The 14,854-nt window shown below is 54.1% G+C and overlaps 1 protein-coding gene across 1 annotated transcript in view; it reads left to right on the forward strand.

Annotated features, from left to right (window-relative positions):
- Cd82 (CD82 molecule) overlaps positions 1 to 14,466 on the forward strand; it is a 46,468-nt gene extending 32,002 nt beyond the window's left edge. The window contains exons 4-10 of the mRNA XM_005364123.2: positions 153 to 225; positions 3,974 to 4,098; positions 4,209 to 4,283; positions 11,720 to 11,833; positions 12,872 to 13,066; positions 13,285 to 13,368; positions 13,646 to 14,466. Coding sequence (XP_005364180.1) covers positions 153 to 225; positions 3,974 to 4,098; positions 4,209 to 4,283; positions 11,720 to 11,833; positions 12,872 to 13,066; positions 13,285 to 13,368; positions 13,646 to 13,723 — 744 coding nt within the window. The 3' untranslated portion in view covers positions 13,724 to 14,466. The remainder of the gene's footprint in view (positions 1 to 152; positions 226 to 3,973; positions 4,099 to 4,208; positions 4,284 to 11,719; positions 11,834 to 12,871; positions 13,067 to 13,284; positions 13,369 to 13,645) is intronic.
- Positions 14,467 to 14,854: the final 388 nt, after the last annotated feature.

Genomic DNA, 14,854 nt, shown 5'->3' on the forward strand with positions numbered 1-14,854 from the left:
TGTGTGTGTATGGCAGAAGGGATACCCTGGACATTCTCAGGATGGAGGAAACACCTGTGCATCCTCCTACCCTTCCCTCCCTTGCTGGGGCCTCAGAGGCAGCTTTCTGACCTACCTTTCCGGGTTTCCGTTGACTGCCCCTCTCCTTACAGCTCCTGGGTGCCGTGATCCTGGGCTTTGGGGTGTGGATCCTCGCAGACAAGAACAGCTTCATTTCTGTCCTGCGTAAGACACCCCTTGCTGCACAGACAGCCTGCCCTTGAGGGGAGGGACATACATGCACAGCTGCCCTTAGGGACATGGCCAGCTCCTGTTACTGACTACTGCACGGGGAACCCTTGCCAGGGTTCCAGGACAAATTCCCGCTCACAGACAGAGCCCCATTGTCTGCAGATGCCTGGGTGACTGGACTGGGGGTGGAGGGACTCATTCTTGTCACCCTCAGGAAAGCCTCCCACATCCTCTGTCCCTGTGTTTGACTGCACAGTGAAATGTGGGCTGTAGTTGGTCCCCTCTTCAGAGGACCACAGGGAGAGCCAGGAGTGGCAGGCAGCCAGGTGCACACAGGGTCCTAATCCCAATAGTCCTGTTCTGTTCCCACCAAATGAATGAAGGAAAAGAGCCGTTAGGACATTGAAGTTCACACAAGTCCTGGTGGTGATTTATAAGACCCAACCCCGAGTTCTGATCCTGAATGCAGCCCAGGGTGGGGTGAGCCTCCATGCAAGGTCCCTCCTGTTCTTCAGAGGCTATAATGCCTGACCTCCCTGCCTCCTCCCTTAGGAGGCCCTCACAACTGGCTGTGTTGGCCTGTCTCAGTTCCGGGTGGGGAGGGGTGGAGTCTGCCAGGAGCTCTCTGTGCCAGCCATTTCACAGTGAGTGGCAGGCCCTGGCTCTCTTCACTTCCAGCAGCTGTCCCAAGCAGCTGGATTGAACTTTGGCCAATCTGACAGCTGTTTGATTTAAACAAGACAGAACCTGTCTGGGACATAGACAGGAGGGTCTATACCTTTTTCCAGGTTCCCAGGGCCAGGCCTTCCTCCAGGAGGTGGAAAGCAGGAGTGATCCTGTCGTGAGCTGTCAGTGTCCAGGTTAGGGTTGGGTGGGGTTTCTGTGCCCACCCTCACCCCCCAATGCCCACCCACAGGGATAAGCTCTCCTTAGAATCAGTCTGGCTTAATGGGTCCAGCCCACACCCATTAGGCATTGTGCCAGGGTGCAAAGTCTGCAGGCCATCTCATTTCTGCCTGCATTCTGCCCTTTGTGATCAAGCTTCTGACTCTCCATAGCTCTGTAAATTCCAGGCCCAGGTGGTACCCATCACACACCCACCTACTGCTGTTCTGTGTTACAATCTCTAGGGGCTCAAAGGCAGCCAGGCTCAGACACGCTGATCTGTGAGGCTGGGGCAGGCGACTGTTGTGCTCTCTAGATCAGTGTGGGCTATAGGGGAAAGCATTATTTCAAAAAACCAAAACAAAAATCAAGGTCAAAATACAAAGAAAAGAAACCCTGATCTAGAAGCCTAGGCACTTGGGCAAACAGAGGCTCATAGAGACCCTGCTTATGAGGGAGAATCAAAAAGGGGATGTTGGGCTCCTGACTTGCTGTATGACATAGCTGTCCTTTACCTAGCCCCCCCCTGCTGTGAGTCCCTACTGCTGGGCTCCATCCCCCCCCCACACACACATCCCCTTTTACAGAGAAAAAAAATCCTAAGAACGGGAGGAGGGGTAACTGCCTGAGGGCACACAGATAGGGATAAGGGATGGCACCCATGCCCCAGCCCTTGCACCATGTGATTGCCATGTCCCTCAAGGTGGCATCTTCAGGAGAGAAAGCAGGTGGCCATGGTTAATAGGAAACCCTGGATCTGGGCCAGTGGGTGGGGTTCAGTCGTCACAGGTCTGCTGTGTGGTCCTTGGCAGGTTACTTTGCCTCTCTGCACTGCTTCACCTACAAAACAGGAATGGCAGCAATGGACCTCATGAGGTCATAGACCTTAGAATCTCATTTCTAAAGTGGGGTGTGGAGATAACACGCCTGTTATCTCAAGACCTGGGGGTTGGAGGCAGGAAGAGCAGATGCTGAAGACTATCCTCTGCTACAGGGAAAGTTCGAGGCCAGCCTGAGCTACGTAAGACCCTGTCTCAAACAAGCATAGCAGAAAGGCTCCCTCCTTTCCATGTGGAGCCTTTAGGATGGCTTTGAGTGGTTGTGTAAGCAGTTTAATCCCTATGCCCACAAGACACTGCCCAAAGTCCCATTTCCCAGAGGAGGAAGGAGGAAGTGGTTTGCCACCAATTGCAGAATGCTGGCAGAGACTGGTCACCTGAATGGCTGCCCAGCTCTTTCAGTTTGTATGGCCTGCTCTGTCTCCCTAGTCCCTGATGGCTGAGTCAGACATTCTCTCACTGTACACAGGGTAAGGGCATTTGTCAGTTGCCAACTCAGGCTGCTCAGATTCAGTCAGACAGACTGAGTGGAGACAACAGGTCTTAGGGTGTCACAGGGCTGGTTCCCTGTACCTCAGCTTCCCTGAGTCTCAGGGAAGCTCTTAGGGAGACTGGGGTGTGACTTCTACCTCCCCAGACAGTGCTGGCGTGTGCACAGGGCTTTAGTCCAAGGGCCTTGCTCTGCATGGTCTGGTGCCTGGCACCCTTTTTGTCCCAACCAATCTGTCTTCTGGAAGCCAGACTGGGGAGCTGATGGGCTCTCCCCATCTCTGTGACCCAAGAATGTGAGGCCAATGTGAGGAGCTCCACTCCAGGAGTTGCCACGCATCCCAGGAGACATCCCCAAGCTTCTTGGAGGCTCTGAGTGGAACTGCAAAGAAGCTGGCCCCAGAACCATGGCAGCAAGGAGGGCGGGCCTGGGCTTTCCTGTGTCCTGGAACATTACCTAGGTTCATGGGGCCTTCTGCTACCCACCCCAAGCTGCGTCTGTTTCTGAGGACAGTGCCCACTCCATCCCACTCTGCAGGCAGCACCTTGATGAGCAAATAGTAAGAATGACAAAGTAGGTCTATGTCCCCTGCTGGAGCACCTGAACTGGCCCTGACTGTGCCTCACCCCTAGGGCACCATGTGGAGGATTCCTTCTCTCCAGCAAATCTCCGCCCCGAGGCCCTGTATGAATCTGGGTCTCAGAGGCATGCCAGTGCTCAGAGGCACAATAATCAAGGGTTTAAGCCTAGGCCGTAGCAAGACCTTGCTTCAAACAGAAAAACAAAACAAAAAAGAATTCCCCTGTTGTGCTAGTCATGGTGGCACCTCTTTAATCTCAGCAGAGGCAGGCTGACCTTTGTGAGTTGGAGGCCAGCCTGATCTACATTGTGAGTTCCAGGACAGACAGGGCTGCAGAGATTCTATCTCAAAAACAAAACAAAAAAATCCAAACAATAACAATAAACAAACAAAATGCAGAGTTCCCCTCTATCCTCTGACCACAGGCCCCACTTTCCCTCATGAGGTCTGCCCAGCTCCCCAGTGTCATTTCCTGGTGGGTCCCCATTTCCCAGACATGCCGAACTCCCTGCCCTTACCTCTGCACCTCCTTTGGCTTTCTACCTACAAAGCATACTGGACCTCGTAGTAGCTGACATCTTCCAACCCTCCAGCCTCTCCCTGGACAGTTAGGGACACCTTCAACAGGACCCTGTGTTGTCTGCCCCCTGACTCATCTGCTCCTCCAAATGTCAGCTTGCCACGCGAGGCCTCCCAGGAAATGCAACCCAAACTCTCCCTTTCTGCTTTCTGAGTCTCTGGGTTCAGGGAAAATCAGGCGTGAGGTGTAGACAGCAATAGGAGGAAAAGTAACCTTGGGCTGGATGAGAGCGGAGTGCACAGGACCAAGAGAGGGTGGGAACATGGCTGCCCCCGCCCCAGCTCCTGAGAATCAGATAGTAGCCCTGGGCTCAGGCTGCCTTTGCCCTGCGGCTCATGGCTTACTGGGCGGATGCCCTTCTCCTTCAGAAACTTCTTCCAGCTCGCTGCAGGTCGGGGCCTATGTCTCCATCGGTGTGGGCACCGTTACCATGCTCATGGGGCTCCTGGGCTGTATTGGTGCTGTCAATGAGGTCCGCTGCCTGCTGGGGCTGGTGAGTAGGCCCCTGAGCCTGTGGGGCCCAGATCCCCAGGTCGGGAGTTCTTCCTGGGATGGGACGACACCCCTGGGTCCATAGTTAACTCTGTACTTCTTTGTCCCCAGTACTTCGTGTTCCTTCTGCTGATCCTCATTGCACAGGTGACTGTAGGGGTCCTCTTCTACTTCAATTCTGACAAGGTGAGCAGCCATTCCACTGCCAGTGGATGAGGTCCACTGAGGCAGGGACCTTGGGTATGGGTGCATAGGAAGCCACTCAGTTGTCACAGCCCAGGAGGTCATAGACAGCCCTCTGCACAAGGACACTGTCCCCCTCTAGGGGACCAAGGCTGTGAGAGCAGCCAGGCAGAACGCTAGGGTTGGCCTTGGCAGGCCTCTGCCCCTAGGAGACCTCTTGGTGGCACTTGTAATTGAATGTGGGACAGTGTGTGTGTGGGGAATCAGAGCCTGGGATGGAATCTCAGATTGCTGTGTTTTCTTAGACTAACCAATTCCCTCTCTGTGCCTGCCTTACCCTCAGTCAGCAAGGACTGGTGATGTGCCAATCCCAGGAACCCACCAGAGTGGGCGGGGCTGGGGGAGCTGCTGGCACATGCAAGCTTTTTGTCACTAAAGCACTTTCGTCTGTCTGCTGCAGATGAGGCCAGGGAGGAGTCTGTTAATGTTAGTGCTTCGTAAGCAGAGAAATGTTTGGCTCTCAGGATGGAAAATCAGACTTACTATAGCTTAAGCCCAAAGGACATTTGCTACTGATGTCTCCAAAACTCTCATTTAGAAGCTCAGAGACTGACTGGTTGGGATGGATGTTCTCAAGCATGAAACCTCCTGGTCACAAGGTGGCTGCCACAGCATCAGGCACAGCATTTTCCCTGCTGTGACAGGAAAAAGAGAGGGCAATGCCAGCCAAGGCCATGGCTTTTCTCAGATAGCCTCCCTGCACTGGATCGCAAAGGCACCTGGGAAACTTAGCATGAAGCTTTCAGCCTGGCTGTTGGGAATCATGACTGTCCAGTGCTCAGGTCTGGGCACCTGCTGGAACCATCCAGAAGCTTCCATGTTGACAGGTGGAGAAACGAATGTTTTTTTATTGAGACAGGGCCTTACTGTGCAAACCAGCCTGACCCAGAACTCAGAGATTCATCTGCCTCTGCCTCCCGAATGATGGTATTAAACACATGCACCACTGTGTCTAGAGAAGTGGATGCAGAGGAAAACACTGGCCAGTCACCAGGACCCCAGCACCTCTGTGGCTGGGTCCACACAGGCTACAACCCAAGCTCAGTGCTGACCTTCTTACACACCCATGCTGTCACCAATCACCAGCCAGGTCATGTGAGATGCAGGGTCCTACCAGTGGGGAAATCAGGGAGGCCCAGGCTCTCTGACTCCCTCCGGAGGCCCCACTGGGGCCCAGCTGAGCCCCGAGACCTCCCTTTCACCCTGCCGTGCAGTCCGAGCAAGGGTTTCCTGTGTGGCTGTAGGTCCCTCTTGGAAGCTGAGAACATTGGTCCAGCGTTCAGCTTTGCAGAACTGAGAAGGAACCTGGTGCTGTACACACACACACACACACACACAAACACACACACACACACAAACACACACACACACACAAACACACAAACACACACACACACACACGAGTTTGTCATTTCTTAAAAGTGTGCAGAAGATCAGAGAGGGGATCATTTTCAGATACAGGAGCTGAAGCACAGAGAGGTTTAGCAACTTACCCATGTTCACACAACTAGTGAGCAGCAGAGGCAGGGTGGAAATCCAGGCATTCTGGGTTCAGTGATCATGCTGATACAATAGTCACCACAGTGGTTCCTTATCTCAGTTAGCTTTGGTTTATAATCTGTCCCCAGCCTGTTCACCAGGTGAGCTGCACAGAGGGTTCCCAGCATGGACAATTAAAATGAGAGAGAAACCGGGAGTGGTGGTACATACCTTTAATCCCAGCACACAGGAGGCAGAAGCAGGTGGATCTCTGTGAGTTCGAGGCCAGCCTGGTCTACAAGAGCTAGTTCCAGGACAGCTAGGGCTGTTACACAGAGAAACCCTGTCTCAAAAAAGCAAAACAAAACAACAAAATGAGAGAGAAGAGAGCATGTGCCAAGAACAGAGCTGCTGTTTCTGAATCTGGACAGCGGAGGGCTAACCTGAGCCCTGGGCCTCCAGGTGGCCAAGGCAAAAGAGGAAATGGTAGGGTTACTAGATGAAAGGTAGCTCGCTTGGATGTCAGACAGGAAGCCCGTGGTTAGAGAAGGGAAACTCCGTGTAGGGTCAGGTACTCATTCCTGCCTTGTGTGGCTTTTTGGGGGCCCAGCCAGAGTACATTGCAATGCAATTAAGTAGGAAGCTGGTGGCCTCTGCAGGGAGCCTGAGCCTCCTCCACCCTCACCCCTAGGGAGCCACCATCTCATGGTGATGCCATCAGCACCCTCTGAGGGGACATCAATATGTCAGGGGCCAAGCTTCAGATTTACAGACATTTCCCATCCAAGAAACAGAGGTTCACAGGAGCCAAGGTGAATATGGCCATAGTCACCCACTTAGCAGCCTCACAGTGACTTCGCTAGGGCCCTTCTGCTTGCTGACCCACTTCTGTGGTAGAAGTCCAGGAACCCACCTCCAGGTGCTTCCAGTCCTGGCCCAGGGCTGGCTGAAGAGTTGGGCCTTGGCTCTTTCCAATGCTGTGTGCCCCACAACTCTTCCTATGCCACCTCAGGCTCCACACCCCACTCCTTCATGCACGCAGTGGGGATCCCCTGAGCTGGATGAGGTTCTGCCCCTGCACCCCTGAGTTGGAAGGAATATAATTTCCACTCTCGGCACATTGTAAATCTCAGAAGGAGACTAAACATCCCTTGGTGGTGTTTATTCCTGAAGATGGCACAGCTGGGGAGGTGGGGCAGCGATTCTCAGAGCAGAGGAAGAAGCCTTCTAGAAGATGGACTGGCCTCTCCTCAAGGGTACATCAGAACCTGGTTCCGAGACTCTAGGTGGGAAGTCCCTCAGCCTCGTTCTTCCTCAGCTTCCTCTTCTGTGGAGCAATGCTTCAGACCACTCTCCCTTGGGTGTGTCTCTGTCAGGAATGTCCTCTGAGAGAGCAGCTGCAGACACTCAGTGGCAGTGTGGTTCATGAGCAGGACACCAGGCCCCTGTGCACTATAGCTGGTGTCCCTGGGGAAGTCAGTGGGTCCAATTGTGCTAACGTCCCAGATCCTTCTGGGCTGTGACATGTCACCAACCCTGTCTGGTTGTTCTGAGACTAGGTTTCATATCCTCCAGGCTAGCTTCTGAGATACTTTGTCTCCAAGGATAAGGTTGAACTTGTGATACTTCTCTTTGCCCTTCCAAGTGCTAGGAGTACAGTCACATGCTCCTCCCCACTCCCTCCCACCTCTCACTCCCCCCCCCCAGTGTTAATCAGTGTGGGGATGAGACCTAGGGCTTTATGCATGCTCACAAAGCACTTAGCCACCAAGTCACACCTCCAGCCTCCCCAGCACATCTGTAAGATTTGGATGCTTCAAGATCTCCCAGTGCTGTGTGGACAGTGGCAAGGTAGAAGGTGTGCAGCCTAGGGCTCTTGGCTGGCCAAATGTCATGGCATCACTGACCTGGAGACTGCTGGGCCTGGTAAGGGCTCAAGATAGCAGCTACATCCACTGTGGGCAACGTTAGGATAAGCCAGGCTGGCTGAGCAAGACTTAGGGTGCAGTCACAGAAACTTAGGGTGTGGTCATCATCCATCGGCTGTTGGCTGCTATGTAATCACCCAGCTGGTGTGTTAGAAGAAAGGGCCCAGGGCTGGCATTCAGGGGGCTTGCTTCTTGGAAAGTTCTGATGCTGGTTGCTGTGTGCCTTGGGAGATGTCTAAGCCTGGGATTCTGCTGATCCTCCCTAGGGCAGTAGAGAGTGAGAAGGCCAGGAAAGAAAGGAAGTCTTCCTCTTTCCCTGCTACAGGCTGGTTTGGCTGCAGAATGACAGCCATGCCATAGCTCCCATTAACATATACAGAGGTGTCAAGAATCCAGGCTGGGTTGGAGTGCAGAACCTGGAGCTAGAACTGTAGGAGAAAAGGTTCATGTGGGGGTAGGGTGAGGCCAGAATGTTCCAGAGAGGGTGTTAGGTGAGCTGAACTCCTCCCAGCTCCAAGAAGCCTAAAGTCACGAGTGTACTCACACCTGTGTGGCAGAGGTGTTAGGCCAGGTCTACAGAGACAAAACCTTCTCTGTGTTCAGTCACAGGACAGATGACCTTTTATTCCCAGCTGTGAAGGAAGAAGGCAGCTGGCTGCTGGTTGCCCAGGGTCACAGAGACATGGGTGGAGTCTCTCAAGTGAGCCCTGATCCTGGAGTCTCACTCTGCACAGGAACTCAGGTTCTCTGTCAGCTTATGGTGATGGGGGGGCATAACACGCTCCTAGAGACTGCGGATTGCACTTGAGTGGCCATTAGAGGTGACATATCCTGTCTCATGGCCCCAGCGAAGGGCCGTATTCCTAGAGGGACACCAGGCAACTTCTTCAGTAAGACCCTGGGAAGCTGGGCTGCTTGGACACATTAGAAGACTGTGTCCCACAGAAACTGAGGAGAAGGACAGAGGGCACCAGTGATGGTTGGCCCAGGAAAGGACTTACTTGATCCTGTGTAGTTAAAACTAGGACTTGAGGGGACCGATGCCAGTGAGACAGTAAGAGACTGATAAAGTACGGCGAGCTGCTTGCTGACAGAATCCCAACCTGTGGCCTGCTTTTGTAGGGCACTGCATTCTCTGTGACAGAAAACATTTAAGCAGAGGACAGGAAGGAATCTTAAGTGGGGCGGTGTGCTGTGCTTCAAGGTCCTCCGCCATCCAGATGGTGACAGCACTCTACCTGGAAAGATAACAGCACAGCCTTGGTGTGTGGGAAGTGGGGGGGGATGGGGGGGGTGTCCAGGTGGAAGCCTCTATGATCATGGGAGCTGCCTAGATCTGGGGCACAGAGTCTGCTGCAGGCTGGCTGTGTGACCCAGGAGTCTTGGGTCTCATTAGGAAGAACAATTTGAAGTGGGAGAGGATGATGACACCTGGGGGGTTGACAGCATCCCAGGGACTGACCAAGAGCACATGAATCTCGGCTCCAGAGCTGTGACAGCACTCAGTCCCTCACTATTGCTGGCCCGCTCCTCTGTTGGTCCTCCCTCGGAGGTGGCTTGTCCCTGGGGAAGCCTCACAATCCACTCCACTGGCACAAGAGGTGCACACACATGTCTGTACAGCCCCAGGTGACACCCTAGGTCTCCAGACCCAGCCGTGCCAGCCACATCCTGGACTACAGGATGCTGGGCGACTTCCACGGAAATCACCGACGTGGTGGGAGTCCCCCAGGGCCTCTCTCACCTTCGGCTATCTGTGACAGTGGTGGAGGAGATAGGGAAGTCCAGCCGTCACGCAACCATTCTGGGAAAGTACAGAGCCCTGTGGCCATAAAAGGGAGACCTACTGCAAGCGGAGGATGCGGACGTGGTTGGGAGGCGGGCTTTCAATGTCTGGGGATTATCTCCTAACCAGAGGTTAGAAGTGAGGTCCAGGTGGCCAGGCCATTCAGACTCAAGACCTTCAGGCAGGCAGCCCAGCTGTGGGGCACCCAAACCACAGGCGAGTCTCTGGATGTGGCTAAAGTTTTTCGGACCAGCATGTGGTTGAATGCTGAGGAAGCTTTGTGGGTGGCTGGAAATCTGGGTCCAGGGTGAGAACAAGCCCACGTCCAAACTTCAGTTCTTGCCTGTGATCATGTGACTTGGCTAAGTTCATATACCTCTCTGGGCCTGTGGTGAGGGAACAGGGATGGTTCCTGGGCCATGGGCCTGGTGGAAGGGTCAGGGAATAGCTCAGTAATTGTGTTCTGTAAGTCAGCCTCTGATGAACTGTGAGTTGAAAAGATTTGCAAACTGTAGAATTCTATGATGCTGTTTCTCTGCTTTCTCTTTCTCTTTCTGTGGTTTGTTTGCTTGTTTGTCTTTTGAGTCAGGGTCTCATGTGGTCTAGGCTGATCTCAGAGTGGCCTAGCCATGATGACCTTGACCTTGACCTGCCTGCTGAAGTCTGGAGAGCTGGGGTTACGGATGTGTGCCAGCATGTCCAGTTTATGCAATGGTGAAGACTGACCCCAGGTTGACCTAGGCAAGTTCTGTACCAGCTGAGCCTCATCCCCAGTCCGTGAGGCTCTTTGAAGCTTATGCTAGGAGCTTGCTGCGAGGGAGGGATGCAAGACCACTGCACTGGTCCCCTGGGTTGAGGAGGGAAGTAGTGAGCAGCCCAGATTGCTGGCACAACTGAAGCAGGTGGGCATCCTGGGTACAGCACCAAAGGCTCCCTCTGGGAAAGAAAATATTAAATGCTGACATCAGGAAGAGGGGCATGTGTGACCTTCCTCACTTCCAAGTGTGATTTATCTTAGCCCTGCATAGGTAAGTAGGTAATGGTGGCCAGCTTGTTCATGCTGTGTAAGGGAAGCCAACAGGAACTGCTCAAGTGCTTCTTGAGGCCATGTCTCCACCTTTGTGGATCTCACCTCACTCTGGGGCAGAACTTTTGCACTGCAGCTAGCCCCAGAGCGAAGTGAGACCCGAAAGGTCGCCCATGCACTGCTGGCTGTTGGTGAGGAGCTGGGAGTCCATGGCCAGCATCTCCTGAAGCCCTCTTCTGCCTCACACCCCTGGGCTTCCCCACACCAGATACCAGGGCATTCCTCGGCTAGGCGAGGACTAGTCAGAATATGGGCTGTGAAGTGCTAGGGAAGGGAGGGCCACCACGAAGGGCCAGGCAGCTCTGCAGCCCCCCCTTCTCACCGATGTGAGGCCCTCAGCCTCATGTGGTGCTGCTGACTCTAGAGGAGGTTGAGTGGCTGAGGCTGAAGCGGGCTTCTGGTTGGGCTCCCTCAGCTGCCTTCCCGGCACTCCCAGTACTTTCTGGAGAAACTGCAGCCCACTCCACAAAAGCAAGAAATAGGACATGCTCAGCCTCTTATTTTTGCTTTCTCTAGGAAATAGGCCACATGCTCAGTCTCTGTGAAGACATCTAACTTCGCTCCAGCTGTTGGGGGCTCTAGCCAGCACCCAGAGCCAGCCCACGCCCCCACAGTTGAAGAAAGAATAGACAAACCTGTGGTGCCAACACATAACCCTACAGGACAAGGAGGGCAGGGAAGGGTAACAGAGGGCAGAGGAAACACTGCATTCTGGGCAGAGGGAACAGCACACACAAAGAGCAAGAGGCCTTGTATAATGGAGCACAGCAGGAAAGAGGAAGCCAGGACTGGGAAGACCTGGACAAATGGTGTGGGACCCTGCAAGTCACTAAGAGGACATTGACATGTGTCTTGAAAGGTGTGCAATGCCACAGGAGGCTTTTCAGTGTGGACAGGAAAGATGAACGGTTAAGGGATAGACCACATGTAGATAAGGTCAGCACTGACCAAACAGGCACCAGGAATTAGCAGGAAGGTGGTCGACATGATCTGGAGCCTTGAGTGTGACCTGGGATTGCTATGGGGAAGGAGGTGGTGTGTGTTAGCAGCTGCGAGGCTCAGGTTCAAGGCCATCCCTGACCCTTACATCCCTCTGCAGCTGAAACAGGAGGTGGGTAACATGGTGATGGACATTATTCGGAACTACAAGGTCAATGCCAGCAGCAGCCGCGAGGAGAGCCTGCAGGAGGCTTGGGACTATGTGCAGGCGCAGGTAAAGAGGGCTGGTGGTGACACGTGGGTGGTGCACACCTGCAGTGTGATGTCTGCACAGCAAGGATGTGTGGGGACGGAACACAAGTGCCCCTGGCCCCCAAGCACAGCCTCGGAGACAGCTCCTGGGCTCACGGGCTGATTCTAGTTTGTTGGCCCTGGAAAGGTGGTCCCTTCCAGGTGTCACAGAATAAGCGAGGCCTCCCTTTGTCTGCTCAGTGGGAAAGCCTGTGAGTCCCACCCCTGAGGCTTCAGCCTTTCTGACAGAACTGACAGCTGGGGAGACAACCTAGAATTCAGCTCCTCTGTGCATGCTTGGAGCGCCCCCTTCTGACTACCACAGATCTGAGCTTGGGTGCACGAGATGGCCCAAAGGATGTCAGAATAGATACCAGTCCCTCCCATTTGATCCCCAAAGGGACCCGCAGATAGCAGCTTGAGCTTACATCCCAGAAAGACTTTCTGCCCTCTGAACGAGAGCATTTTGTGACAGGACAGAAGAATTGGTCCTGCCTCCTTCTCTGACAGTCAGGGAGTCAGCTGCTGGTGCTGAGTGAGCACTGAGAGGCAGCCCTGGCCCTGACTGTCTCTGGACCGATCTGTGGACATAACCTGCCTCACCCCATACAGACCTTAGTTCCTGTTCTTCCTTTGTGGAAACCTCGGCTCAGCTTGAAGTGAAGGAACTGGGGTTTGAACCCAGCACCTGACCCCAGACTCCATGCTCAACCTTTGCCACCTGCCAGGCCTACACCCCATAAGCTTGTGCAGACTGGTCTTGCCCTTGAACTCACCTCCTCCACCCCATATGCATTTACTGACTGCTCCCTGTTGGGCTCGCTGCTGTATTTGTAGTTTGTGCTACTTCTCAAAAGCCTCCCGAAGTCCCCCCTGATGCATAGCACCTAAGTTCAGCCCACAGGCTACACTTCCCCAGGGATCAGGGGATGTAGAGGTGACCAGTTTGTGTCTCCCCAGAGGGGGGCTGCTTGAGATGGGCTGAGTGGTGGATCGAGCAGCCTATCCCCATTCTGCACAGGTGGAGTGCTGTGGCTGGGCCAGCTTCTACAACTGGACAGAAAACTGGGAAATCCAGAACTCGACAGAGCTTCTGTACCCCTGCTCCTGTGAGAAAGTGCAGGAAGAGGACAACCAGCACATTGTGAAAAAGGGATTCTGCAGCAACAGCACCCTGGACAGAAACAACCCGGACGACTGGCCTGTGCACGAGGAGGTGCGTGGGTGTGGGGCTGGTGGTCACCCAGAGAGGGTGGGTGCTCCAGACATTAGCCGTGCCCACGCCGGCACTCGGGCTTCTTTCCCTCCGCAGTCGTCTCCCTATTTGCTCACACCATCATCTACATGCATACGAGGGGTCTGCTCATAAGTCAGGGAGCCCCGGGAAGGCCTCCTGCTGCGGGGCATGTAGGCTGACATGCAATCTTCCCACAGGGGTGCATGGAGAAGGTGCAGACATGGCTGCAGGAGAACCTTGCCATCCTCCTGGGCGTGTGTGTCGGTGTTGCTGTCATTGAGGTCTGTCCCTCCCCAAGCCTTCGCCTGGGCTTTGTTTCACATTCTCTGCCCCACCCCCGCTTGCACTGATATCCTGTGGGGGTGAGTGGTGCCCGGACTTCTAGAGGTGTGGTGACCTCAGCCCATCTAGCTGAGTGACACCAGACAGGGCACTGCCCATCTCTGGGCCCCCTTCAGCAGCCTGCCTGTCTCAGGTGCTTGTTACTGGAGTGTTGAGCTGGGGGCTAGGGTCCTGGGACCTGGGCTGGCCATGCTGACTTCCATTTGTCCTTTCCAGCTTCTGGGGCTGCTGTTGTCCATCTGTTTGTGCCGGCACATTCATTCTGAAGACTACAGCAAGGTCCCCAAGTACTGAGGCTGTTGGAGTTCTCTCTGTCCTGTGTCTCTCCACCCTCAGCCTCCCATGGGGCCTCACTGGCTCTTTCCCCCATGGCCTATGCTCCATCCAGCACTAAGGCCTCTGGCCCCTCCTGAGCAAGGGCCGTGTCAGGGACTTTCTGGGCCTGGACCGTACTCCCTGCCTCTCTGCTTCCAGTATGGGGTCCAGGATCTTCTGTGGCTCTTCCTCTTACTGTCTGGGGTCTCTAACAGCTTGAAATGACTCCCAGTGTTACTGTACAGGATGGCTGGGTCCCCACCCTTAAGTCATATTAGATTAAATACCAGGGAGGGTGGTTGTAGCCCGCATGGATGTCCAAGGGTCAGGCCACAGGAAAGGTTAGTGACTCCCCCCACTACCTTGATAATTTCTTTATGGGTTTTTCATGTTTCTGTGGGAGACAGAGAGTAGGCAATTCTTCCCCCACAACTTACAGTCCCATCCCCAGCAGCTCAGCTCAGCAGGGGTTGGGGGACTACCCCAGGCAGCCTCTAGTGAGCTCTTCATTGATAAGGGGCCCAACTGCTTAGGGACACGGGTACCTCAGGTCTGGCTCAGGACCTGAGTTGTCTGTGGACCAGAAAAAGAGGAGCTGGACTGGTGTTTCTCGGCAGCTGTTCCCTGTCCCCTGGGCTGAGGGTGGTTGAGGCTGTGCCTTGCAGGGTTGGGAAGGGGCCTCCGTGTGCTCAGCTCTGAAATCAACTATTAAATGAGGATTTGTAACAATACAGCCTGAAGTGGTGGCGTCCGAAATTAGGGGATGGAGAGACATGGTGGTGGCTGGAGGGAGACATGGGGATGACCCCAAAAGCATGATATGGGGTTCCTGTGTTCACCTTCACTGGTATTCCTCCTCAGAGACCTGGGTCCACGTGCTTGGCAGTGGGTTTGTATAGAGCCAGAAAGCCACAGTACAGCTGACCTCTTTCTGGAGCACCAGGTTTCTATTAAGACTCACAGATAAAAACTTTTCATAACAATAAAGCAAGTAGGATGTGCAACCCAGGGCCTTTTGAATGGACTGTCCCTCACAGCCTTGGCATATTCAGCCTGGAAAAACTCTGAGCCAGATGGCGTGACAAGGAAGCAATCACACAGAAGCAGATG

This window comes from Microtus ochrogaster (genome assembly GCF_000317375.1).
Source record: "Microtus ochrogaster isolate Prairie Vole_2 chromosome 14 unlocalized genomic scaffold, MicOch1.0 chr14_random_1, whole genome shotgun sequence".
Taxonomy (NCBI): Eukaryota; Metazoa; Chordata; class Mammalia; order Rodentia; family Cricetidae; genus Microtus; species Microtus ochrogaster.